Source organism: Nannobrachium achirus, assembly GCF_963921795.1.
Source record: "Nannobrachium achirus genome assembly, chromosome: 18".
NCBI lineage: Eukaryota > Metazoa > Chordata > Actinopteri > Myctophiformes > Myctophidae > Nannobrachium > Nannobrachium achirus.
In genome coordinates, this window is record NC_137825.1 from 6,244,042 (window position 1) to 6,271,542 (window position 27,501).

A 27,501-nucleotide genomic window follows, 5' to 3' on the forward strand; every position below is an offset into this window, starting at 1 on the left:
TTAGGCGTGGTCTCCTGCGTGTCTCCTGCGGTGCAGTTTGTAGCGGTGCAGCAGCTCCTGGTGGCTTTTCTTTTGTCTCTTGTTGTTGTTGTTGTTGTTCTTCTTCTTCAGAGCAGAAGCTTTGGGCTGGTCTCCTCTGGTGGAGGATCTGCTGCCCTCTGCTGGACGCTCTCCTCTGCTGGAAGATCTGAGAGCAGCCGGTCTGGGTTGGTCTCCTCTGGTAGAAGATCTGCTGAGAGCAGCTGGTCTGGGTTGGTCTCCTCTGGTAGAAGATCTGCTGAGAGCAGCTGGTCTGGGTTGGTCTCCTCTGGTAGAAGATCTGCTGAGAGCAGCTGGTCTGGGTTGGTCTCCTCTGGTAGAAGATCTGCTGAGAGCAGCCGGTCTGGGTTGGTCTCCTCTGGTAGAAGATCTGCTGCTGCTGCCTGTAGACCACATGGTTTAGATATGGATCTATGAATACTTTGGTTGATGCCTCACGTCCATAATGAGTGTAAAATCACCAGGCTCTATTTGCTTATTCGCACTGGCACTAAACAAACTGCCCCATCGATGGTTATATGCCTATGGTTATGCAATGTTTTTGCTGTTGTTTTCAAACAGAGTTATGAAGACAAATATCCCTTCGGGGACAATAAACATTATTATTTTGCGACCGAAGGTCGCAGTATACCATGAGAAATGTTGTAGCTTGTCCTTCCCTAACGGAAGTTGCCTGGCTCCAGCCAATAGACCCGCCCACTCTCTAAGTGGACTGCTTCTCTTGGTCTGGAGGTGTCATATGACGCGTCTCTTTCTATCGGTTTCTTGGCTAACCGACCAATGAAATCAATGCAAGACGGAGGAGGGGTGCGTCTAACTTTTGAAAATCAACAGAAACAGTGGAGGGAGGGGTGGCTCACCAGAGTTCTTAATTGCCTCCTTTGAACTGCAGAAGAGCTACAACTACAAGTGTCGATAGCTCATTAGTGATTCTCTCTAATCAATGAAACATCAAAGACAATGACCTGTTTGGTGCATGTCAGAGGGGAGGGGGAGGAGGGAATGTTTTGTGTAAGTCAAACACAACCCCTCCCACCAGATCTCTTGTGATTGGGAATTTCAAATTTCAAATCCCCTCCCCTTTGTAATCAAATAGAATAGGGACAACTTCAGACTCAAGCTCCAGCGTAGAGTCTGAAATCAGGCTATCACTCCCTAACGGAAGTGATGTCATCAAACCCTGGATATCCATACTGTCACTGTGACATCACTTCCTGTTCCACTTGGGTATTTCCTAGAATCCCTTTTATGCCCTTATGCCCTCAGCCCCTCACAGAGTGACTTATATGAGTCACTCTGTGCCACATCACTGTGACTCACTGTCACTCTGTGGAATTGTGCCACATTTTGAACAAAACACTTTGTGAAAAAGTGTCTACTTTTGAAAAGACTGAGATCTCCGTCTAAGGCACCAAATGTGTTAATCTGCCACCAATGCTAATGAGTCGCTATCGTATTTTGAATGGAAAATACAACAGTTATGTCATAATGGGGTTCATAACTGAGTTAAGAGTCATCCAATTGTCCAAATACTCATTTATGTCGCAAAACATGAAAAGAAAGAAAGACGGGGAGAGACAGGAATGAAGAATGAATCTTACGTCGTTCACAGTGTGGTCCGTCGTAGCCTCGACACTGGCAGCGGAAGCCGCTTCCTGATAGGACGCAGGTGCCGTCATTCATACAGGGGTTGGGCATACACAGGTTCACCGGCTTCTTCACCTCTGATTGGTGGACAAGAAGATCAGGGCAGTGAGTCAACAAAGCACAAAAAAAGAAGCCATTTTAGTGTCAGAATGTTGGGAAGATTGTGCAGCTTGTTGTGACGATATGGGACAAAAGAATGGATCAGAAACTGTGTTCACGTTCACTCCTAGAAAGCATCTATGTCACTTTGGATTTGAACCACTTTAACCATTGTTTTATACTTTGGCTATTCAAAAATAGCAGATCTACAAGCTCAAAGCGTTGAACTCGGTGCCGCGCTATGCTAAGTCATGAAAATTTGTGCAAATCTTTGAATATATATTTTCAAAAGTGAAAATGTTTAACTTTGCTTCTGGGGAGTCCCTGGAACAACATATGTTTGGATGGGGGTACATTGGGGGGCCTTGATTTAAAAAAATGAAAAAAGAAATATGTTGAAAACCACTTAAATTGAAACAGGTTTTTCACAAAACTGTTGTGGGTTAATTAAGTCCAACCAGTCTCGGGTATCCCTCACCTGTACCTCATTATCTGCACCAGGGCGGGTAGCCTATCCCTCACCTGTACACATTATCTCCACCAGGGTGGGTAGCCTATCCTATCCCTCACCTGTACACAGCATATATCTGCACCAGGCCAGGTAGCCTATCCTATCCCTCACCTGTACACTGCATATATCTGCACCAGGCCGGGTAGCCTATCCTATCCCTCACCTGTACCTCATTATCTGCACCAGGCCGGGTAGCCTATCCTATCCCTCACCTGTACACATTATCTGCACCAGGCCGGGTAGCCTATCCTATCCCTCACCTGTACACAGCATCTGCACCAGCACGTCCTCGAAGTACTTGAGGTCCTCGTAGAAGGGCACGGCGATCATGTGCTCCTCGGTGCCAGCGATCCTGAGCAGCCTCTCCTTCTGCACGTCTCCGATGGCCACCACGAACAGAGACACGCCGCCGTCCCGCAGCTTCTGGGCCGGCACGGCCGCGTCGTCCCCCCCAGAGCCGTCCGTCAGGACCACCACCGCCTTGTTGACACCGGGGCGGGCACCGCCCGACGCTGTCAGCACGCTGGACTGGACGGGAGGGGAGGGGAAGGACATGGTTGTTGTTATGGTTGATGGAGCTCTTAGGCCCCATTTACACTGGCTGCCAAATCCAGTCTGAATCTGATCTGTGCCACATCCAGATTGGAATCCAATTGGCTTAAATGGTCACATGGGTCACGTGGAACAAATCAGATTCCAATCTGGATGTGACACAGATCTGATTCAGGCTGGATTTGGCTGCTAGTGTAAACGGGGCCTTAGAGAGTAGTCCAAAATGACTATTTTTCTATTGATTATTCCCCACATGGAGACTTGAATTCATGGATATAAATATTTATTTGTCATCCGAGGCACCCCTACATTATATTCATAATTTCCACTTCCAGCACCTTATATTTATGGCATACAGTATTTCACTACATTTTAGCATAAGAATGTAATCGGTAATGTGAAAATGTGTCATTTTGGGGGTGAACTACTCCTTTAAAGGGGAATACTACTCATGTTCAACATTGAACTATGACATTAATATACCTTAGAGTTGTTGTGTGGAAATAATAGTTAGTCCTAGCCTGATAAATCAGTCCGCAAATCACCACCCCCTGTTGGTGGGTGGTGTGTAGTGTGGACTGAACCCGGAGATATATTATTTTATTTCAAGCTCGCCCGAGGAGCGGGCGAATTGAATGGGCCAATCAGGGCTGTAGACTTGAGGCACGTGGTAGGCTTGCAGAGACACATTCATGATGTCATGATGTGAAAATGAGTGGTACTCCCTTTTAAGAAGCATTTTCAACGCTAGTGTCACATGAAAGGGATAATTAGCCCTTCACTATGCCCCTCCCAAAAAGCTTTTGTCCAATGCTAGCTTAGAATAACTTCCTGCTTGCCAAGGCTGGGAGGGGCATAGTGAAGGGCTAATTGTCGGGTCGCCTCTAAATGAAATACAAACACCCCAAAAATCCCAAACCCTAACCAACCTGGACATGTAGCAGGGCGGCACCGGTGGATGCGGCCCCGCCCATGTAGGCGGCGTCGGCCACGCCCTTGAGCACGGCGGAGCCCGAGTCGTGGGCGTCCAGGGCGAACACGGTGCCGGCGCGCCGCCCGTACGTCACCAGCGCCACCTGGGCCACGTCGCGGTTGACGTCGAACTGCACGCTGACGCTGCGCACAAAGTCGCGCAGCGCCGCGAAGTTCTCACGGCCCACGCCGCCGGACGCGTCCAGGGCAAAGACCAGGTCCACCGCTTGGCCCAGGCATCCTGGAACACAAAGTACAATGATAGCTTCGTTTTTCGTACCCCATATCTGTGAAACAATTATTTACATCAATAAACAGAGGAAACATCTTAGTATTAGTATTTGGGTTTATTCCAGGGAAGAGATCTTACAAGCATTGGACAGGATGATTCCAGATCAATTCCTCTCACGTTAACAGAGACACATAGTTCTTATACACATCAGGGTTACGCCTTAACGTCATAACGTCAAGTTGTCATCTCGACGTGCTTAGTTTCCCAGGCAACTAGGGTTGCTGTGACATCAAAACTATAAACTCCGAGGTTGACTAACTATTTTACACACTGGCAGCCATTAGAAAAACGTTGATAGCACAGCCTGAGAAACACATAATCTTAAGACAAAACTGACTCACTAGAGGCCTGCTGGCAACCTAATATGCAAGCACATACAAATGAAATATCTATCTATACGAGAGTGATAAATACATATTTATAACTATCATACAGCAGTACTGTGTAGGCAAGCATCCAGCTAATGACCCATGGAATCCAGGGGGGGTACGACCTAGGCTACAGTTCTAGAGTTATAGGCTGTGAACAAGCCTAGTTTTCCTGTTTTTTTCCCCTTGCTACTCTCCGCGGTGAGTTGCAAGTTAGCAACTCTCACCCTGACACATTTCTCTGCTTTTACTGACAGACATCACCAGTGGTGTGATATGGATTTTAGAAGTGTGGGTCCTCTAAATTCATGACGTCATGCGTGCACGCTGTTTTTATTGTTAAGTGTGTGTTTAGTGTGTGCATATGAGGCGCGCGTGCGTGCAGCAAAATAAGTGTGGGCTCGCCGAGCCCACGCGAGCCCATGGCATCTCACGGCCTGGACATCACCACAGACATAGAAAGGCAGACGCCTCCATCGTCTCTGAGGCGTACTATGCATCGCGGAACCGGGGGAATCTGCAACGCTTCCATGTGCATCGTTTCTGCGTGCATACACCAAGATGCACTGTGATTGGCCAGCAGTAGTCACTTTGACTGGCAGCGATCCCTCTGTTTTTCCCGGATGTCCGTTACACGTTGCTCCAATGAACAGCAGAGGCGGATGAGGTATCTAGTGTTTTATATCTATGGACAATTGGACATCAACCCATTCACTCTAGTCTAGGCTATCACCCCGTTCACTGATTGGTCTAGAAGTTGTGTGGGCCCTGGTTTTACAAGCAACGGTTTTGTGCATCTGAACCAGAAGGACCTAAAAGTATGATGGCCTCCACTTGTTATCACCTAAAAAGGTGAGTAGCAGTTGCTATTCGCCTCACCTTGGAGTACGAATAAGCCTTTCCAGTTATCACCACAATATGAACTGTTGCATAGTTGTGTTCTTGAACGTGCTCTTACACACTACAGGGATGTGTATACACAGCTGCAACGTGATTATGGCTTGCTCCTGTGAGCTGTGTAGGCAAACACAACCTCTCCATCAGACAACATGGATATACAGTGGTTCTGTCAAAGAGGAGGAGGTAAGTCAGTTAATTTATGCTAACTAAACAACAGCCAGGTCCCATATTGTATTGTTGTAGCCTGCCTAGTGCTCCCCATTTGGACAAATAAAAAGCTGGTTGGCCAAACAACGGTTTAATTAGCTGAAGAGTGAGAATAATTGACTTTGAGAAGAAGGGAAACATTTCAGTCAATGTACACCATGTCAGGGGACCTTTTCAGTGCCACGATCGACCCCCCAAAATAATCATATTCTAACTGGGGAGCCGCCACAATGATTTGTGTGGTTGCTATAGGCAACCAGAGTTTCACCTAGAGTAAACTTGTTTTCAGCTAACTTTTGTTTTGGTGAACCTTTCTGTATAAATGTGATATAAATGGTAAGCCAACCCTGACATTACATTTAGTTTAACTCGGTTCAAATTGCTGACGTACAAGCTCACAAGGCCACCATTTTAACCTCTTTATTATAGTATTTGACAATTTGTTTTTGTCTACTGTTTCTTGGACACGTATCGCTGTTCCGAGGTCCTGTTGTTTCAAGGTCCCTATAGTTCGAGGCTAATCTGCCTAATCCCTAACCCTAAACCCAAACCTAACCCTAACCTTACTCGGACAAATGGGACCTCGTACTATCAAGATTTCCCCCGTTTCTTGTCATTCCTGACAGGAAAGTAGTTGACAACAAGTAACAGAGTCAAATTCAGGGCTCAAAGCTGCGATCCATAACTTGTTTCATTAATGTAATTTATTTTGAACTAATCTGTGATTCTAACAGGACTACTGTGCATCTGCAGTGCAGTGCTTGGAGAGGTTTCCTCCATTGAGACATTTAGATCATGTGGTCAGGTAGGACACCTACTGGTTGACAATAGGTACTCCATGTTTGCGTCTCACCCCATTCATTTTCGCCATAGACTTTTACAAAAATATTTATAACAGTTATGTTAAGCCTCGAACCAAGCCATCCAGGATGGCAGTGAATCATGACATATAATGGACTATAATAATGACCACACATGAAGCTAGATAGCATTTTTTAGGTTTTAGAAGTTGTTTTACTGATTAGGTGCGTGGTCTACCTATATTATTGTTTTCTAGATTGATATTCCTATGCATTTGTTATATTGTTGTTAATGTAGGCCTACTGACATATTATCTTGCTTATTATAGTGATGTGTATTACCTGCTTATTGTAAGTCGCTTTGGATTAAAAGCGTCTGCTAAATGCCTAAACTGTAAACTAAACTGTGCTCTTGTAGGAGTACTGTGTTCAAATCCCTGGTAGGACATCGAAGTAGCTTTGAGTAGAGAAATGTACACTGGTGTTTTTATTTTAGTGTTTAGTACATTGAGTCATTATGAAGTGAAATGAAGCGTCAGCGTTAGTTTATGCAGGACATAGGAGTCAAGTCGCCGCCACGTCGGTGTAGTCAGATGTCAGTCAGCTCTGTTTTCATTCTCTCTCATGTCAGCTGGTCATTACGTCACATTGTCATAGTCCAACCAAAGCGCTCACTCGGTAAAGTGGGCCCCTTTAAATACGGCCCGCTTTCTCTACCTATGCTTGGCTTCTGAAGCTCAGATCCATTCGCTGCTAGCTGCTGCCCTCCTCCACCCCAGCCTCCACCTTGCATCAGTTGGCTAAACTCATTCTAGTCAGAGCGTTTCAGGCAAACATTGTGCACTTTATGAAAGAAGCATGACATTTGGCACACAGTTAGAACATGCCATATGGAACATTTTTGGCTATAGGGGCATCGCAGATTTGTGGGAGCCAATCAAAGTTGCTCTCATAGACTTAACTATAGAGTCAAATAATACAAAAATTAAATATGCTTTAAGTAGCATGTGAGACTAGGTGTTATTCGGGATTCTGAATCCAATGCAAGCATTTGTTGAGAGCCCAACTTTAATTGGCTCCCACAAGTTTCCCAAGACAAATCTGCGATGCCACTATAGCCAAAAATGTTCCATATTATGGCATGTTCTAACTGTGTGCCAAATGTCATGCTTCTTTCATAAAGTGCACAATTACATCAAAATACTGCCCGAAATGCCTGGACTATTCTTGTGATTGTCTGATTAAGTTGTCTTTCTGATAAGTTCATGTCATGTATTGGGAAGCTCATTCTGTTACTTGTCTTTAATGTCATGTCATGTATTGCTACTGTTCTGCTAATTGTCTCCCCATGGGGGGTATTGTTATGCGTTCCCTGGTTTTGCTTAGCATGCTCAGAAAAGCCTGCACAAAATTCAGGGAGCACATCCGAACGCGGAGCCCTTCAAACGCCAAGATTAACTGTATTCCATTTATGCAATAAATGGTTAAATATTCTTGCCAGGATTACCTGTTAAATTTATGCAATAAATTGTTATATTCTTGACGTGAATGTTCCTGCCTAAACTACAGTATAGTGTATGTAGTACCTTGGCTGTCCACACTGCAGATCTTGGCCTTGAGCTCAGAGATCTTGGCATTGAACCTGTCCGCTGTGGGGTAGGTGAGGGTGCGCTGGGGGTTGCCGGTGATGTTGTTGAGCTGACCCTGTGAAGGCAAGGCAACAGACACTTTAAACTAAGTGCCTGTTATATTCAAGATATATTCTATTCTATAGATAGATATATAGATAGATAGATACCTTTATTATCCCACGGGGGAAATTCAGTTGCCCAGAGGCAGCACAGCAGTTAAGGTTACAAGTTACAAGCTATACATTATATTATATATTATATTCTAAGATTTGACCACATTTTCACAATTTTTCAAAAATAGCAGATCTACAAGCTCGCAGCTCTGCTATTTTTCAATAGTTATAGCATAACATAATGGTTAAAGTGTAAAATATAAGGCTGGGTAATATATAAAAAATATATCGATATCGAGGTAACAACATGTGAGGTGTACTTGAAATGAGGTATTAGTGTGGACACACTATGCATGCACGTAGCACATGCAAAAAAGCAGTCCATCTGTAACCGGGTGTGGTTATTTCAATAAAAGTGTGCATGCATGGATATGCTATTCATTATCTCGGTTATGCAGGCAGTGGACCTAAAGCAGAAAAACATTAAAAACTATATAATACAATTGTTTCTTACTAATATTGTGAGTAATAATGATATTGAGGTATTCAACAACGCTATCAAATATCGAAGGTTTTCCTAATATCACCCAGGCTTAGTAAAAATCTAGAGTGACACGGATGCAGTTCTAAATGGGTTAAGGACACTGTAGTGCAGTGTTTCTCAACCTTTTTTCTGCATGGGCACACTTTTCATGTCACAAGAATCCATGGGCACACCAACATGATACAGGGGTGTTTCTTCGCAAAGTAAAGCCCTGCTTCATCATACAAGGCTGTTGCACAACAGTAGTGAAAACAGCAGATCTACAAGCACGCAACGCCTGGCACCGCCAGGCGTTGCGTGCTTGTAGATCGGCTGTTTTCACTAGTTAAAATCATTTTTAAAATGATAAATACAATACTGGCTTTCAAGCAGTTTCAAGGGGCACCCTTCTCAGGGGCACACCAAAGGTCCCCAGGCACAGTGGTTGAGAAACACTCACTGTCGTGTCCCCTTACCTTTAAGGCCTCTGGCCCCACCCCTATGAGGAAGATCTCTCGGTCGCGGGCGTACTGTACCTTTAAGGCCTCTGGTCCCACCCCTATGAGGAAGATCTCTCGGTCGCGGGCGTACTGTACCTTTAAGGCCTCTGGTCCCACCCCTATGAGGAAGATCTCTCGGTCGCGGGCGTACTGTACCTTTAAGGCCTCTGGCCCCACCCCTATGAGGAAGATCTCTCGGTCGCGGGCGTACTGTACCTTTAAGGCCTCTGGCCCCACCCCTATGAGGAAGATCTCTCGGTCGCGGGCGTACTGTACCTTTAAGGCCTCTGGTCCCACCCCTATGAGGAAGATCTCTCGGTCGCGGGCGTACTGTACCTTTAAGGCCTCTGGTCCCACCCCTATGAGGAAGATCTCTCGGTCGCGGGCGTACTTGGAGGGCTCCACCACCTCGTCTGCGGAGCGGGTGGAGGTGAGCAGCACCACCACGCGCGGCAGGTCGTCCGTCACGTCGGCGAACACGGGCGCGCTCACGAAGCCGTGGCGCGTCACGTAGCGCAGCGCTGCGCCCGTGTTGGTCTCCCCTCCCATTGGCTGGAGGGCCTCCACGGCGCCGAGCAGGCCCCGCACGTTGCCTGTGAACTTACCCACCTGCGGCGAAGGGAGAAGAATGATTTAGTTTGTTTTTTAGTTGAGAGAAAATACCAGTAGGACTAGTGGTGGAAAAAAGTACTCACATTTCTTATATAAAGGGGAAATATACCACTCATTTTCAACATTTGAACTATGTCATTAATATTCCATAGAGTTGTTGTGTGGAATTTGCGGAAATAAGAAAAAGGTTCCACCTTCTGTGTTGCCTAGAACTGGGGGATTGATTGTGGGGTTAGGGTTAGGGTTAGATGAAGATGTAATCTTTGGCTTGCAGAGTAGGCCTACCCTTAACACGTTGCAAGCCGCGGCAGAACCCTCTGAACAGAGGTAGCGCCGAAGAAATAAGCCATTTATTTACAAACATGTTTTAAAAAAACAAAGCCCACATGATAACAACACGTACTGGAGTGCTCGACACAGCGTACATATTCATCCTGCAGAGGTCGGCGATCTTACTTTGGCGAGGCGGAGGGGAGATCAATTCCATTCGTTTACGTGCGGCGAAGCAGGGAAAGGAGCGATAGAGAAGCGGCGCCCGAACGTGATTGAAACCGCGATCCACGAACAGAGACAAAGACCAGCCATCTTGTTTGAGCTTCTTGCTGAGTTTCAACACTGGGGAGAGGATGAGGCTCCTCCTGGCCAGCCATCCATCCAGAATGTGAGTCAACGGCGTGGCCTGCTGGATATTAGGAGTATCACACCCAGCACCAGAAAATGACTGTCAGAGCATATTAACCCTTTCAGATCGCTCCAAAAAGACACAGAGAAGAATTTCCGATGTTTTTTTTTTTTTTATTATAATTTATATCAAAAGTCCGGGAATAGACGGCGTGGCTGATGGGACCCAGTAGGAAGTCCGAGGGAGTACGGCCAGGCTTAGAAGGTGTTAAGTATCAAAACTGCAATGTATAAATAATACTCTTTGTTACAAGTAAAGGTCTGGAATTAAGTAAAGGTTGATGGATGGATGGATGGATGGATGGATAGATACCTTTATTATCCCAAGGGGGAAATTCAGTCACCCAGAGGCAGCACAGCAGTTAACACACGCAGGCATTGGAAATTGGAAATACAGTACAAAATGAAAATGTTTTCTTAAGTACAGTACAGAACTTAAATCTACTTACGATACTTACTTTCCACTACTGAGTAAGACAGCTGAGAGGGAGACAGCGTAGGAGAGAGACATACAGACAGCAGGACAGAGCTGAAGAGACAGACAGACGGACGGTAAACGCCCACCTGGGCTTCGACGCGCGCCTCCCCGCCGAACACGGCCACGCCCACTTTGGTGGGCGTGTCCTGGCCGATGACGGCCTGCAGGAAGCGCTTGAGGAAGGCTTTGATCTGCAGGAAGCCCTCCAGCCCCACGGTGGCGCCACCTTCCAGCAGGAACAGCAGGTCCACGGAGCAGTCCAGAGACAGAGCAGGGGCTGCGGGGACACATGGCAGTGAGGTGCAGAGACTGTTAGGCAGGGGCTGGCATTTTGAAAAGGGCCTTTTGGTGGACATATCGAAAATAACATTTTATGCCCATACTGTATATGGAGATTCCTGATGTCATCAATATTAAGCCCAAATCTGGGAATGACCATATATGGACATATTTTGTCAGTCTCTGTTGCGCGACCTCGTTTCTCACCCTTAGGGCGTCTTACTGGCTCTATAGGTCAGAGAACTTTGTAATAACCGTTTTCTGTAACCATAAAAGTCCATTGAATCCTGTATGATTGGACAATATCATCTCGCGTCCACAATTGCATCTTTCTAGATTAGGTTATAATGCAACAGTAACAGTAGACTACAGACCACAGTGGGGGTCTCCTCCATAGACACATATTAATATAATGTAACAGTAGACTACATACCACAGTGGGGGTCTCCTCCGTAGCCCGGAGGACAGAGACAGTGGAAACCCTGAGAACCCTCTGACACACACGTTCCCCCGTTGAGACAGGGCTGAGAGTCACAGGGATCTGAGAGGGAGAGAGAGGAGACATGCTCTGCTAGAGTCAGGGTACAAAGTCACAACATCATCTGGGGTTAATTCTACCTACTGTATGAGGGCGGATTCTGCCAACGCTTTGCAGAAATCTGTGAATTCCAAGACACCATTCCCATTGAAAAGCATTGGCAGAATCTGCCCTCATAGGTAGCATTAAGGCCTTTGCACACAGACACGTTTTTTTTCGCACGGCAAAAAACTGACAATTTCATTTCTTTAAAGAAAACAATGATTCTCTATGACCTCGTGCACACCGGCTCCGAATTTGCCACGCGGCAGGTGGCTGCGGCCGTGCGTTTTTTTTCCGATCGAACCCAGTTCGATTTGTGCGTCTTGCCGCATGCGGTAAAAACTCATTGACTCCTTTTATGACTCCTTTTGGGATCCGCAGTGTGGATTCCGCACAGCCTTGCACACCAAATCCAATGCGTTTTAATCACGCAGCAGAAGGAAAAGACGCAACGGTCCTGCGTGCAAAGCCCTTTAGACCGTACCCTCAGCCTTGAATTACTATGGATTCAACATTTAAATAAACATTGATAACTGATAAGGTTAAAATAATTATAATACTAAGCAGAGAGAGCGGTGTTTACCTGGACAGATGGTTCGATGGCAGACCGTCTGGTGTCTGGTGTAAACTTTGTTGTACCTGCATTAGAGGAGAAGTCACCCCAAAGATTACTTATTTCCTATCAACCACACAACCCATGAAACCTTGAATTCATGCAGAATAAAAATCTCCATGAATTCAAGGCTTCATGGGTTGTGTAATTGATAGAAAATAAGACAATCTTGGTCACAAACACCGGGGCGTTGTGAGCACGTACTGTACGTAGAGTCGTAGATCAGCTATTTTCACAATATTTGTCTGTGGAACAGAGTCAAACTAAATCGTCGTAATGCTTGATTTTACACTTGGTTGAATGCTGAAAATAGCAGATCCACAAGCCCACATGTTGTGAGCACAACACCCGAGCACAACCAAACATGAAATGACTTGGCTTTTAGCTCTACTGGATTTTTTCTCCGCTACTCCCTCCCTAATGTAGTCTATTTTATTTTATTTTATTTTATTTTATTTTATTTTATTTTATTTTATTTTATTTTATTTTATTAGTCAACATAACGTAATTTTTATTTCGTTTTTGTAACCATGACAGTGAGGGGTGGTGTAGTACCTGTAATAAGGACGGGTGGAGGTGTATGTGTGTCTATGTGACAGTGAGGGGTGGTGTATTACCTGTAGTAAGGACAGGTGGACGTGTAAAGCCCCTATCAGAGTCGGTACCGCGGTGAAGAGCTATCCACCGCGGTGTAGTCTTTTTAAGTCATGAAACTACAACGTTACGTCATTCCTCGCGGTGAAGAGCTTTCCACCGCAAGTCCCGACACATCTCTCTGTTTTTACTTTCAGACAGATAGGCTCTTCACCCCGTTCACTGATTGGTCGATCTAGACCAGTCAGTCACGGTGAATAGGACTTCACCGTGACTGATGATGGCCTGGATGATGATGATGGCCATGGAGGTGGAAAGCTTTTCCACCTAAAATTTGCAGTGGATAGCTCTTCACCCTGGACTCTGATAGAGGCTTTAGTGTGTCTATGTGACAGTGAGGGGTGGTGTAGCACCTGTAGTAAGGACAGGTGGAGGTATATGTGCGACAGTGAGGTGGTGTAGTACCTGTAATAAGGACAGGTGGAGGTATAAGGGGTGTAGTACCTGTAATAAGGACAGGTGGATGTATAAGGGGCATAGCCCTTTGATCCTTTCCAACACATGAAGTTCCCCTGCAGCTGTTTGACCGTCTCCAGGGTCTTCCTCTCACACGGGTACGTCTCCACCTGACAGCCTGGACACGGGAGGGGGGGGGGGGGGACATGGTAGGGAGGGGGGGAGGGGAGAGGGACGGCTCGCAGTTAGACAGGACGGAGGAGAAGTGGAGGGGTTTAGGGCAAGCCCCCAGTACCACGGTAGAGCATTGAAGCAGCCATTACGATGGCTGCGTTCCTCTTTGTGTGCTGTATTTCGGGAGGTTCCAACTACATTCTCCCATGTATCCCTGCAGTTGCACGTGACCGTTGGCAGCCAAAAGCCTCCACTTGGTTGCATTTCAATCTATGATGGCAACACCCATGCCAAGGACCCATATTGTGTCATTTGCGCTGCATAGAAACCAATGGCTTCGCTTTGTCCATATCTTTTATACAGTCTATGATCATTACACTGTTCTCATTGATTTATTCCTTATTCTACGCGAGTGGTTCTCATTCAGGGGACCGGGGACCACCTGTGGTCCTTGAGGGGGTTCCAAGGTGGTCCCCAGCTAAATGATGGAGAGTTGGTAACCGAATGGACCCTTATAGCTCTTTAACTCTTGAGAAATGAAACCAAATGGACCCTCTTGGGTCCATTTGGTTTAATCTTTATGCTTTCATTAGTTTTCATAACGACGATATTGGGGAGAAAAAGGTGTTAAAAGTAACACTGCATAGATTTGAGACATTATTATTATTATTTGTGTTACCTGCAGGTGTGGCGTCACACACACTGAAGGTAGTCAGCGTGGTGTACAGACCGTTGACGGCGTCGTGGAAATGCTCAGCGAAGAACACATGACTCTCCATGGGCTCACTGGCCACCGCGTGAAGCTCCTCCCACCTGGAGGAGACACACAGACAGACAGACAGACAGAGGTGAAAACATGACTCTCCATGGGCTCACTGGCCACCGCGTGAAGCTCCTCCCACCTGGAGGAGACAGACAGACAGACAGACAGACAGACAGACAGAGGTGAAAACATGACTCTCCATGGGCTCACTGGCCGCCGCGTGAAGCTCCTCCCACCTAGAGGAGACACACAGACAGACAGACAGACAGACAGAGGTGAAAACATGACTCTCCATGGGCTCACTGGCCCCCGCGTGAAGCTCCTCCCACCTGGAGGACATGAAGACAGACGTGCAAGGCAGTCGTGGTCAAGATGACACCCCTGTAGGCCTGTACCTTCAGGACGTGATCCACTGCTACAGCATAAACCTGCTTGGTTAATAAACCAGAATCTATCACACACTTGACTTCGTTTTGGGAAGAGTCTGGAATTTCAGGGAGAGATTCTTTTTCTGGGGGGCGGGCTAAAGCCTATTGACGTAATGTTAGGGGCGGTTTAAAACAAATTCAAGGTGACTTGCTCTTAATTGCTCCCTTTGAACTTCAAAGAGGTTGTAAACCGCAGTAATTGATTGAGCCATACAAGTGTCAATAGCTTGTTAGTGTTCTCTCTAATCAATGAAACATCAAAGACAACTACCTCTTTGATGCCTGTCATAGAGGGGAGGGGGAGGGGGGGATGTTTTTTGTGTCCACACAGCCTACAGCCCTGATTGGCTAACCCTTTCTGGTGGCTGGTGGAAATGGATTCTCAATTGTGAGGCTCCAGACCGGTGCGGTCTGGTTTATTAACCAGGCTAGCATAAACCCCTTCCCACTCACTCAGACCAGGTCTGACTCTCCCTTCCCAACAACTCATGATGACCTATGAGCCTACGGCACCCTGGTCAACGTGCCAGGCATCATGAGCAGTGCTGTGTTCTACCTGTAACGCACGTATACGGCGTCTGCTGTCGGAAATAAAAATATGAATAGCGTCTGCCCTCGTGAATCTTTCAAAGTAACTTATTAGGCATTATGCACAGGTGTCTGCCCTGGCCACACGAATAGCTGCGGATCATAGATTATTGCATGCCCTCAAAACACACCACTGGTCATGAGCCCCTTTTCCACTAGGAGGCGGAACCAGAACGTCCCCATTTTTGCTGCAGTTTGAAAACCCACATCTTCAGACTCCGTCTCACCTCCCTAGCACTCTTCATTCACCAAGTGGCCTTTAGAGTGTCCACCCTGAGATTGAGAGGTCGGGGTTCGAGTCCCAGGCAGGATCATACCAAAGAAAAATGGGACTCAGTGCCTCCCTGCTTGGCACTCAGCATCAAGGGTTGGATTGGGGGTAAGTCCCTGTGTCATACTAGCATCATGTCCAGGGGCTGTACCTACCTAGTCTTGTACATCAAGCTGCCTCACGCTACAGAAACAGGAGATAGGCTCCTGTCCTATGGGCCTCATGGCTCGCCAAGGCTTACTTACTCACTCAGATCAGGTCTGACTTTCCCTTCCCTACAATTTACAATTACATAAGCACGCATACTTATGTAATTGTAGGGAAGGGAGAGGCTGATATACCTGGGGTAGCATAGACCCACATTGAACAGAACAGGACGTATACCTGGTGTAGGGCAGGCCCACAGCCAAGATGGCGATAGCCAGATGCGGCAATTCCGGTTCACTTCCCGTATCCGCATGACGTTGGTTGACACCTTTTTAGAAGGCATAAGTAGATTTGGAGTCTAATCATTTCCAATAGGAGAATGAACATGAACACAGCTTCTGAAGGATTCTTTAGCCCCATGGTCACTGAACTAACTATTGGACCGGATCGTCACAAAGCCACATAATATTTACAAAATGTTCATACTAAAATGGCTTTCAGCGACACAAATAAGGAGAAAATCGACATTATTAACGCCCTTTATCTGTCCCAGCAACACACTCTCTCCAGATCTAGAATCAGGCAGTAAACAGGACGTTTGCGAGATTTTACCGTCGGGGCTTTGTGTACCATATTGCACTCTAGTGCAGGGGTTTTCAAAGTGGGTGACGGGGCACCCTGGGGTGCCGTGACGGTAGTCCAGGGGTGCCGCGAGATCATTTGATAATATTTGGAATTTATTTTGAAACTTGAAAAAATATTTAGTATCATTTTAAACTTGAAGTACAAAGTTATTTTCAGTCAGTTCTAACCAAAATGGCTATTATCTCAACATTTTCCTCGCAACACAATAACTAAAATATTGTCACTGTCGGGCAGAAACCTTGTATCTCCAAGTTTCAAATGTGTATGTCCTTTGGTAAAGCAAAGCCCTGCTTCATCATACAAGACCGTCGCACAAAACTAGTGAAAACAGCCGATCTACAAGCAGATGCGAGGTGTTGTGTGCTTGTAGATCTGCTGTTTTCACTAGTTTAGTACATTTTATAGATGATAAATACAAAACGAACGCTTTTGGACATACAAGGTTTCCACCCGACAACGACGATATGCTATAAACATAAGGTGCTGGGAGTGAAAATTATAATGTAGGGTTTCCTCGGATTAAAAAAATATTTATGGGGTACCTTGAGACAAAGAAGTTTGGGAACCCCTGCTCTAGTGGCTCCAACCTGGTTTCCCTATCTTGGTACAGTATATTAAAAATCTTTGCCCATATAGTGAACAGAACAGGTCTTACCTGGGGTAGTGCAGGCCCACAGCGAACAGCACCACCCCGCTCTCCTTCAGCTGGGCGGCGGCCCGCGCCACGTTGCCCTGGGAGCGGCCGTCCGACAGCAGGATGGCCATGCGGGCCACGCTGGAGGCGTTGCGCCCGCCTGGGAAGCCTTTCCTCAGCAGCAGCTTCATGGCCAGACCCGTCTGGGTGCTGCCACCCCTGCAGGGTGCACACAGTAGAGGAGAACAAAAAAACAGTTGAGTCATCATTCATCCATAACTAGTTTATACTGTCCCATAAGGCAGGGGTCTTCAACGTTTTCAGGCCAAGGACCCTTAGTTGAGAGAGAGAGAGATGAAGCAGGGAACCCCACCAACCTTTTCATAGATTCCATATAGTTTCATATAGTTTTGCACTATTAGGTTGTGTTGGTAGTTTCTGAGTATTCTGCTTTGTTTAACAATGTCAGTGAGATACTTGTTGCACTAACTAGCATTGACTGTTACGGTCTCTTTTTGTAAGACACTTTATGTATATATACTTAAATATTATTCGCCCCCTCTATTGATGCACCTTCTCTTTATTGGTACTGTACTGCTCTTTTTTTCCTCTTATCTATCTTTTTTCTTACTTCTCTGTAACTTTGTAAATAACTGTATACTGCTATGCTACAACTGGACAACTGAATTTCCCCCTTGGGATAATAAAGGTCTAAAATCTATCTATCTATGTTTGACAGCACAATCATCAGTGTATTTTGGATTCATGTCAATTTGTGTTTTCTGATATTTAACCACTTGAACCGTCAATACTTAATAAACTTGACCTTTCACTCTGTACTTAGTCTGCTCTTTTCCCCCTCCAAAGCTCTTTGCCAAAAATAGCCGATCTACAAGCTCACAACGCCTCGCAGCGTGAGGCGTTGTGAGCTTGTAGCCACCTGAGGCAAAATGGGAGAGTGTTTTCTGCTGGTGTTGATCTGTCCGAGTGTATCAAAGAGTGCGTTCGGAAATGCGCACCGGGTGTGTGCTCAGTGTAGCGAGTGCCTAAACCCAACCCTAAATTCCTAACCCTAACCTCAGTAGAACTATGCCTAAACTCAACCCTAACCCTAACCTTAACCTCAGTAAAACGATGCCTAAACCTAACCCTAACCCTAACCACACCCGGTGCGCATTTCCAAACGCACCCTTTGATACACTCTGACTAAAACACCAGCAGAAAACACTCTCCCGAGGCAAAATGGGACACAAATCCTACAAATGGCCTCCTAAAGCCTCTATCAGAGTCGGTACCCGCGGTGGTAAGCTATCCACCGCGGTGTAGTGCGGTGTAGTCTTTTTGAGTCATAAAACTACAACGTTAACGCTCTAAAAGACTACACCGCACTACACCGCGGTGGAAGGCTATATCCACCGCGGAGCCGACTCTGATCGAGGCTTAAGTGGGTGCATCTGACAGCAAATCTCACGAACGTCCTGTTTACTGGTGCTATAGATCCCACGTGTTACTGGGACAGAGAAAGGTCGATAATAAAGTACCGTAGATTTTCTCCTATTTGTGTCTCTGAAGAAAGCCATTTTAGTATGAACATTTGGGGATTATTGTGTGGCTTGTGACGATCAGGTCCAATATTTAGTTCAGTGACCATGGAGCTAAAGAATGGTTCAGAAGCTGTGTTTCTTGGCAGTCATTGTGTGTGTGTGTGCGTGTGCGTGTGTGTGTGTGTGTGTGTGTGTGTGTGTGTGTGTGTGTGTGTGTGTGTGTGTGTGTGTGTGTGTGTGTCGCACACTCACGCACGCACGCGCGCACACACACACACACCCAAACACACTCCCTTATCTTTGACCTGCCAGCTTAGCTCAGCTTATCTAATATCCGGTGACCACCCACACCTAATCTGAAATTAATTAGTTTGCAGAACCCCACAAGTCATTATTGTGTGTGTGTGTGTGTGTGTGTGTGTGTGTGTGTGTGTGTGTGTGTGTGTGTGTGTGTGTGTGTGTGTGTGTGTGTGTGTGTGTGTGTGTGTGTGTGTGTGTGTGTGTGTGTGTGTGTGTGTGTGTGTGTGTGTGTGTGTGTGTGTGTGTGTGTGTGTGTCCTGTCCAGTAGAACCGTACAAACAGGCATGAGCAAATCACAGCTGATTCAGATGTAGAATTTATGCAAATATATTAAACTTAAGAAAAGACAGGAGGTGTGAGATAAGACGGGGCATGGCCTGATTTTCCTCTGTAGGAGCAAGTCCTATCTGTGTTATTAAGGATAATATAACAGCTATGGTATTATTCTGCCTATACGCCATGTCCTTGTATGAGCCAATAGGGGAAGGGATCATCGTCACGTGATTTCCATGTTTGGCCCGGAAAAAGTTGGATGTGTGTCTTCTGTCTTGAAGAATATGATTATTGGCTGAATCGTTGAAAGTTTAGAATACAGATCCTCCTCGAAAAATTTGAATATTGTGTACAAAAAGCATTGCAGACGCCATAGCACCCCAAATCATAACTGACTTCGAAAACTTCCCACTGGACTTAAAGCAACTCTGACTTCAGAAGGTTGACATTTCTCTATTATAAATCCTTGTTTTGAGTGGTTTCGTGTAATATTGTAATATTTTGAAATATGGACCTTTGATATTCATAAGCTGTATGCCATAAAAAATGTAACAAATAAATGTTTGGAATAATTCACTGAATGTCCAATGTATGTAGAATAAATGAAAGTTTCAAGAAATATATGAAAGTTTCAAGAACATTTACTGTTACACAATATTCTAATTTGTATATGGCAGGATCTGTATATGGCATTCCCGTTTTCACTTTTCACTAGATCGTGTTTGTTACAGTACTTCACCATATGCTGCACTATGACGAAATAAACCCATAAAATGTACACGTTCCGTAATGCAATTCCAATGGAGAAAGCCACCCGGAGAAGCAATGGCGGATTCAGCCAAGCCCTGAAATACCCCTGAACATTTCAGAACCACTAGTACTATTGGACTCCTAGTTGTAAATCAGTGTCATAGATATTCTGAAGAAAACCTCTAGACTTGACGTTCACCACCCTCCCGCTCCACCATACATTTATCCCTCCGCAAACTTGGTGTCTTCCTGGATCCCACCCTCTCCTACCAATCCCATGTCAATAACATTACTAAAACAGCCTTTTTCCACCTCTGTAACATTGCTCGCCTCCGTCCCACACAATCCCAAACTGCTGCAGAGACACTCATCCATGCCTTCATCACATCCAGACTCGACTACTGCAATAGCCTCCTCTACGGTGCCACCTCCAAAGTACTCAATAAACTTAAGTATGTGCAAAGTTCTGCTGCCCGCCTCCTCACCAAAACCCCATCAAGAGACCACATCACCCCAGTTCTCCATGACCTCCATTTGCTCCCAATAAAATACAGGATTGATTTCAAAATACTGATCACCACCCATAAGGCCCTCAATAACCAAACTCCCAGCTATCTTTCAGACCTTGTCGAATGTCATGTTCCCTCCCGCGCCCTCAGGTCTGGACATGACAACCTTCTGAAATTCACTCATAAGGCAAAAAAACACACTCAGTTGCAGCCCCCACCCTCTGGAACCCACTCCCACCTCATATAAAAGAAGCCCCCACCCTTGCCGAGTTCAAAGCCTCCCTCAAAACCCACCTTTTCAGTCTTGCTTTCCCTACCTAACTCTACTCCACCCTCCCTTCAGTTTTTATTTTTATTCTTTGTGTGCCCTGTTAATGTACTATTTAGATTTTATCCTTTTAACTTTGTCCTAAAGTACCTTGAAAAGCGCTATACAAGTTCGATGTATTATTAGTAGTAGTAGTAGTAATTGGGTCTAATGATCAAAATGAGAACATTATAATGGTGTGTGAAAAAGAAAATCTACAATTTGCCCCGGACAAAGCCAAGTCTCTACCACGGACACATTGATGGCGCCTGGTTTCCCAGTATCCTACTGTGTGAACCCTGGATGCCTTCCTGCTCTGTACGTCCCACATGGATCAGACTTAAAGCCTCCATTAGTCTTTTTCCTCAGTGGATTAATGTAATGGGCTGCAGGAATGTGTGAGCGCAGGGTTTCCTACAAGACGTCTTCATTCACTGTCAGCAGAGGGAGGAAGCAGACACAAACATCTATTGTGTGTGCCTGTGCCTGTAAAACGACAGGGTTTTTCCCTCAACAGATGCGCGAAATCGTCATTTCACGCCCGACAACTGTGACGGTGGAATCTCCTTTATTTTAAATGGAGCAGTAAATAAAGCTGGACTTAAAGCGCTGCTGCTGCTGCTGCTGCTGCTGCTGCTGCTGCTGCTGCTGCTGCCAAATCCATAGGTGCAGTAACTGCAAACACAAAATCTGAAAACTCTGTCTGACCAGGGTTTCAACTGGTCAGCCAAATGAGGTATCGTCATATAAGTAGGGACGGAGCTGGAAACAACGGCTACAAACTCGATAACAGATTTATTGAGTACCCTGCATCAATAAGCTTTGGGCTTATCAAGCTTTGGGCTTATCAATTCTGATTGGCTTAAAACAGTGGTAAATCAGTCAACAACCTTGAGTTGGCTCATGGACCCTGCCCACTGTTGTGTTGCAGTTGATTGTAACTAAATAACCTTGCAAGTTAACAACTATGTTTTCTTTCATTTATATGGTAGAAGTGGTAGAAAAGCAATTTACCATTCGAGGGTCGTGGGTTGTTGGCTGATTTACCACTGTTTCAGGATTGTTTGGCACGAGGCAGGCTTCTTCTCGTGCCACAACCCTGAAACAGTGGTAAATCAGCCAACAACCCACTCCCTCTCATGGTAAATGGCTTAATTTTACCCTGATTGTATATCTGTTCTTGAGGTAACTGTTTATCCCCAAAAAATCACGAAGGCTAATTTGACCTGTGGGATACACGTAGTTACTAAACGGCTTTGTAGGACAGCATACCTCTGAGAGTGATGGCAATCCCTCAGAGTTACAGACATATTATGGGTCCATTTGGTTCCAGTAGATATTGGAAAGACATCATACTGTGTCTAATGCAGTGGTAACTTCTCACACAGAAATAGCACAGCTCACAACACTCCAATATGGCTGCTATTTGCACAGCACCATTTTGGAAAGAAAGTGGAACTCTTCCTTTCTTCCCTCATAAATTATAGAAATTTAAATAGATTTTATTTCATTTTATTTAAGACGACAGACAGGACAGGAGAGGAGAGGACAGGACAGGACAGGACAGGACAGGACAGGACAGGACAGGAGAGGAGAGGAGAGGAGAGGAGAGGAGAGGAGAGGAGAGGACAGGACAGGACAGGACAGGACAGGACAGGAGAGGAGAGGAGAGGAGAGGAGAGGACAGGACAGGACAGGACAGGACAGGACAGGACAGGACAGGACAGGAGAGGAGAGGAGAGGACAGGAGAGGAGAGGAGAGGAGAGGACATACTTGTAGGATATCTTCTTCATGTTCCTCTTCAGATCCTCCTTGGTGGTGTAGGCGTCCAGGGCAAACTCTAGACGAGGGGAGGAGCCAAACTGGATCAGACCCACGCGCACCTGAACCAAAACACAACTCATTTAAAATAGGTTTTTGGTTCAAATAAGTGGCTCTATATCCTGATAGTAATCATTGCTATAGAGTGTTTGTTCAGTAACAGTGTTAAATAGCTCTATATTGTGACAGTAATCATTGCTATAGAGTGTTTGTTCAGTAACAGTGTTAAATAGCTCTATATCGTGATAGTAATCATTGCTATAGAGTGTTTGTTCAGTAACAGCGTTAAATAGCTCTATATTGTGACAGTAATCATTGCTATAGAGTGTTCAGTAACAGTGTTAAATAGCTCTATATCGTGATAGTAATCATTGCTATAGAGTGTTTGCTACGTAAAAGGAGTGAGCAGTAAACAGTATACGAGGGATTAAATGTAGGAGCCTCAGAAGTAATGTTGGAGAACCCAGACTCATCTCCAAATTGGGACACTGTTTCAGCATGCATGATAGTTACTGTTGTACATACAGTACATTACCTTGTCAGGTCCTATGTCCAGGGCCATGGTCAGTTTGATAGCGTAGTGTTTGGACCTCTCGAAGCTGCCCTTCCCCACGCTGTAGGACCCGTCCATGAGGAACACTACGTCCATGGCCGCCGAGCACCGCATCACTACACGCACGCACGCACACACACACGCACGCACGCACACGCGCACGCACGCACACACGCACGCACGCACGCACGCACGCACGCACGCACGCACGCACGCACGCACGCACGCACGCACGCACACACGCACGCACATAACACACATTTGAAATGTTTATCCTTTTACATGAACACATGAACAGAAGTAAAATAATGCTTTGTACAAAGTACATAAGCATTGCCAGTTAGCAGTTGCCACAATGTACTTTTAAATTCAGATACACATTTCAGTTATTCATTTTAACCTTGCAGTTGAGGTGGTTTAAAAGTAAAAATAGCATTATATTAGATGGCTTTTTGGGAAACTATAACTATGAACCAAATGAACCCTGATGGGTCCATTTGGTTCCATGTGTACACTTTCAGAGTTACAGACTCGTATGGGTCAATTTAGACCTCCCTAAAGGAACCTGGAATCCTCTTTGAGGGCCATGTAGGCCATGTAGGCTGTAGGCTAAGGTCTGCATCACCTGTTGCCTCCTGTGCTCCCCTGCCTGTCCACCAGATGTCACCAGTGTGCTGTCTTATTATAGTGTCTTACCACAAACAGCTACTTTGTTTTAACCACTTAAGCCCTACTGTAACTAAAGCAATATACTTTGCTGTAAGACATAATTGGGGCGGCCATAGATGAGTGGTTAGTGAGCCCGCCAGGGGGACCAGAGCCCCTGGTTGTCGCAGGTACGATTCATCGATTCCAGGCCAGGCCAGCAATGTGTCGCAGTGTCCCAGAGCAAGACACCTAACTCGGGGGTCAGCAACCCGTGGCTCTAGAGCCACATGCGGCTCTTTAGCGCCACCCTAGTGGCTCCCTGGAGCTTTTTAAAAAATGTATGAAAAAAAAAAGATGGGGGGAAAAAATTTATTTTTTGTTTTAACAATTTTTTTATCGTCACTGTCGGGCAGAAACCTTGTATCTCCAAGTTTAAAATTTGTTTCAAAAGTAAAGTCCTGCTTCATCATACAAGACGCACAAAAGTAGTGAAAACAGCAGATCTACAAGCACACAACGCCTCGCGGTGCGAGGCGTTGTGTGCTTGTAGATCGGCTGTTTTCACTAGTTTAGTTCATTTTTTAAATGATAAATACAAAACGAAGTTTTGGACATACAAGGTTTCCACCCAACAACAACGAAATATAGGCCTAATTCATGTAATTGGCCCACTGGCTTGTCACTTGTCATGATCTGAAATGGCAAATCATTGAGTAGCAGCAGCGCTATAGAGAGATATCTCTCTCTATAGCGCGCAATGAGGGCCTCTCCAACTCCTTTTCCCGGGCTGAATCAGGGGCCCAGCATGTCCCTGAATGTGTCGCAGTGTCCCAGAGCAAGACACCTAACCCCTAACTGCTCCTCTCCTCCGCACTGGGGCAGCATTCAGCTGGGTTAAGCTGAAGCTGAAGTTCCTTCCCCCTTGGGATAAGCTAGGCGTGTAAATAAATAAATAGAAAACAGCAGATCTACCAGCTCACAAAGTGTTTCCACGTGTTGTGAGCTGTCCTATTGCTGTGTGAGAACCAGTGCATTCGATTAGACACAGAACCATGTCTTTCATTTGGAATGTGTTGTTTAGTATTCAGATCTACTGTGTAGTTCGACTCTGCCCCCTCACCCTGCCAAAATACCACAGAAATAACAGCTTAGCAGCTCAAAACACTTAGAGAAGCATAACACACACACACACACACACACACACACACACACACACACACACACACACACACACACACACACACACCAGTGAGCGTGTTTGTACTAGCTGGCATTGCACGGTAGCTGTCAGGATAGAATGCACTGCGCTGCTCATCGTAACCAGTGAGTGAAAGCACGCACGCACACACCCATGTACCCACCCACGCATGCACGTACGTACGTGCTTACACCTCACCATACTTCTCACCACTGCAGTACAGGCTTATCCTTTGTGATATTCTGACATGAGTCTCTGCCATTAATTCTAACATTAACGTGTAACCATATAACACTCAAGATAATGTGTTTGAGCGTGCATGTGTGCATGTGAGCGTGCATGTGTGCGTGCGGCGCGCTAGGGGTGCCACAATACTGAACCGAACCGGTATACCGAACCAAATGGCCCTGTACCAAACCGAACAGCCCATACCGAATGAATCAAATTTCTTTATTTTTTTGGGTGTGGCCACACTTTTTTGGAGAAAATCTTCCTAGTATAATCATAATGGCTGATTATCATGTGTTAGGGGGGAAACAATTGATTGCACCCCATCTTTAAAATTAACTGAACATTTTGGATTCTTTATTTTTTTCATTTTCAATTTTTACTGTACCGAAACAGTACCGAAACCGTGTACCAAAAACCGAGATACGAACCAAACCGTGGGCTGCGCGCGCGTGTGTTGCACTTAGAACTGCAGACTTACTCCCTATAGCTTCCACCGTGGTCTGAAGAATCACCTCTTCAGACTCCACCTAAATAAACCCATAACACTTACCGTAGCACTTGCCCACCCGTGATGACCATACTGTACAAGTAATTATAGCATTTATTTTTTTCATAAAGCTTTTGAGCTTGGTCTGACTACATTTTTCTTAGATTACTATTTCTATGTAACTGATGTATTGATGTATTACCTTGCTACCTTGCTAAATCGCTCAATCTGGATTAAGAGGTGTTAGTGCCAAGTCTGGTGCAGATTGGAGCCACAGTGTTCCTCACAACTACTGTAATCAATATGTTGTGCAGTACGGTGCAGTACTTACTCTGGCCTGCAGAGTTGATCTTGTTGATGGTTTCATGAGAGGTTTGGATCTCCTGGATGGAGAAGGCTGGATGGACTGGGGGGGAGAGACAGAGACACAGAGAGAGAGAGAGAGAGAGAGAGAGAGAGAGAGAGAGAGAGAGAGAGAGAGAGAGAGAGAGAGAGAGAGAGAGAGAGAGAGAGAGAGAGAGAGAGAGAGAGAGAGAGAGAGAGTACATGCTCGTTATTATCAGCTGGTGGTTCTGCACCCAAAGGTGTCTCACTGCAGGTTATTGTGATAGGGAGGTGGAATGGTTACAATGTAAGCATTCAGCAGGCTACAGTAACACAACCGACATACAGTAATAATTCAATCCCCATCGTGTTACTGTGTATCTGTACAGTGTGGACTCGAACCCGGGACCCCCACCTCCAACTCTAACTAAGAGTTACAGGCATGTTATGGTCATGCCATCTCTCTCTCTATTCTGGTAATGTTATTGGCTGCTCATTGTGACAGAAATTGCCATCACAAGCCTGACGACCTGACGACTATCCCTGCTGACGCTTGTAAAAAAGAAAACAAGAAAAGAAGATGGTGTACAAGGAGATAAAGCTCAGGGCTTTGGGAATCAGTGCTGTCTTGAGGACCACAGCCCCTGGCTGATTTACCACACATTTCTGACATAATCGGTTGAAACCTCTGTGGGAGAGAAAGAAACAACATAAGCAACTGAAGTGGAAGCGGCCATAATCCCACCCATGTCATGTCATTCCCGGAGGAAGGACCAAGGGATTTAAGGGTGTGGAATTTACTGGGATAACGACTGGGATTTAATGCTACAGTATTTCTGTACAGTATGTGTGAACGTTCAGTTCACAGCGCAGACTGTGTTTCCAGAAGAAACCTTGCAACATGTCCAAAGTGGTTACTTTTCAGGACATGGAAAAACTAAAGAAATAGAGCCTGTGTTTCAATGGATCCAATGTAGTTATTATTCAGTCATAAACTCTTGCTTATTTTCAGTTGGTTCACAATTATAAAACCCACCGATACACACCTAGCGTGAAAAGGACTTCCTTCCTCACTTAGACTGACGGAACTATTGCTGTATTGACTTTGACCCCTAAGGACCTTCCAGGGAGATTGCTCATGTGCGTCTTGCGGTGACACGCTTCCTAGTTTTCTTCTTCTCTGAGCAGTTTTTTTTTAGTTTTTTTCGCACTGATTTTTGACATTGCACTATTAGGTTGTGTTGATAGTTTCTGAGTATTTTGCTTTGTTGAACAATGACAGTGAGATACTTGTTGCACTAACTAGCATTGACTGCTACGGTCTCTTTTTGTAAGACACTTTATGTATATATACTTTATATTATTCGCCCCCTCTATTGATGCACCTTCTCTTTTTTTTTTTTTTTTTTTTTTTTTTATGACTTTATTTTTCAATTTTCAAATTTTTCAACATCACAT

At 45.4% G+C, this 27,501-nt stretch overlaps 1 protein-coding gene across 1 annotated transcript; it reads right to left on the reverse strand.

The window, feature by feature from the left end:
- vwa2 (von Willebrand factor A domain containing 2) lies at positions 1 to 26,108 on the reverse strand (the record flags this gene model as incomplete). Its single annotated transcript, XM_080747006.1, has 15 exons — positions 26,051 to 26,108; positions 23,138 to 23,271; positions 22,555 to 22,664; positions 17,119 to 17,316; positions 14,301 to 14,434; positions 13,457 to 13,625; positions 12,368 to 12,423; positions 11,638 to 11,745; positions 11,012 to 11,202; positions 9,491 to 9,763; positions 7,974 to 8,091; positions 3,778 to 4,061; positions 2,557 to 2,824; positions 1,641 to 1,763; positions 1 to 158 (listed from the first exon to the last, which is right to left on the reverse strand). Coding segments are annotated over exons 1-15 (2,325 nt in total). The 5' UTR covers positions 26,052 to 26,108.
- Between the last annotated feature and the right edge of the window lie 1,393 nt (positions 26,109 to 27,501).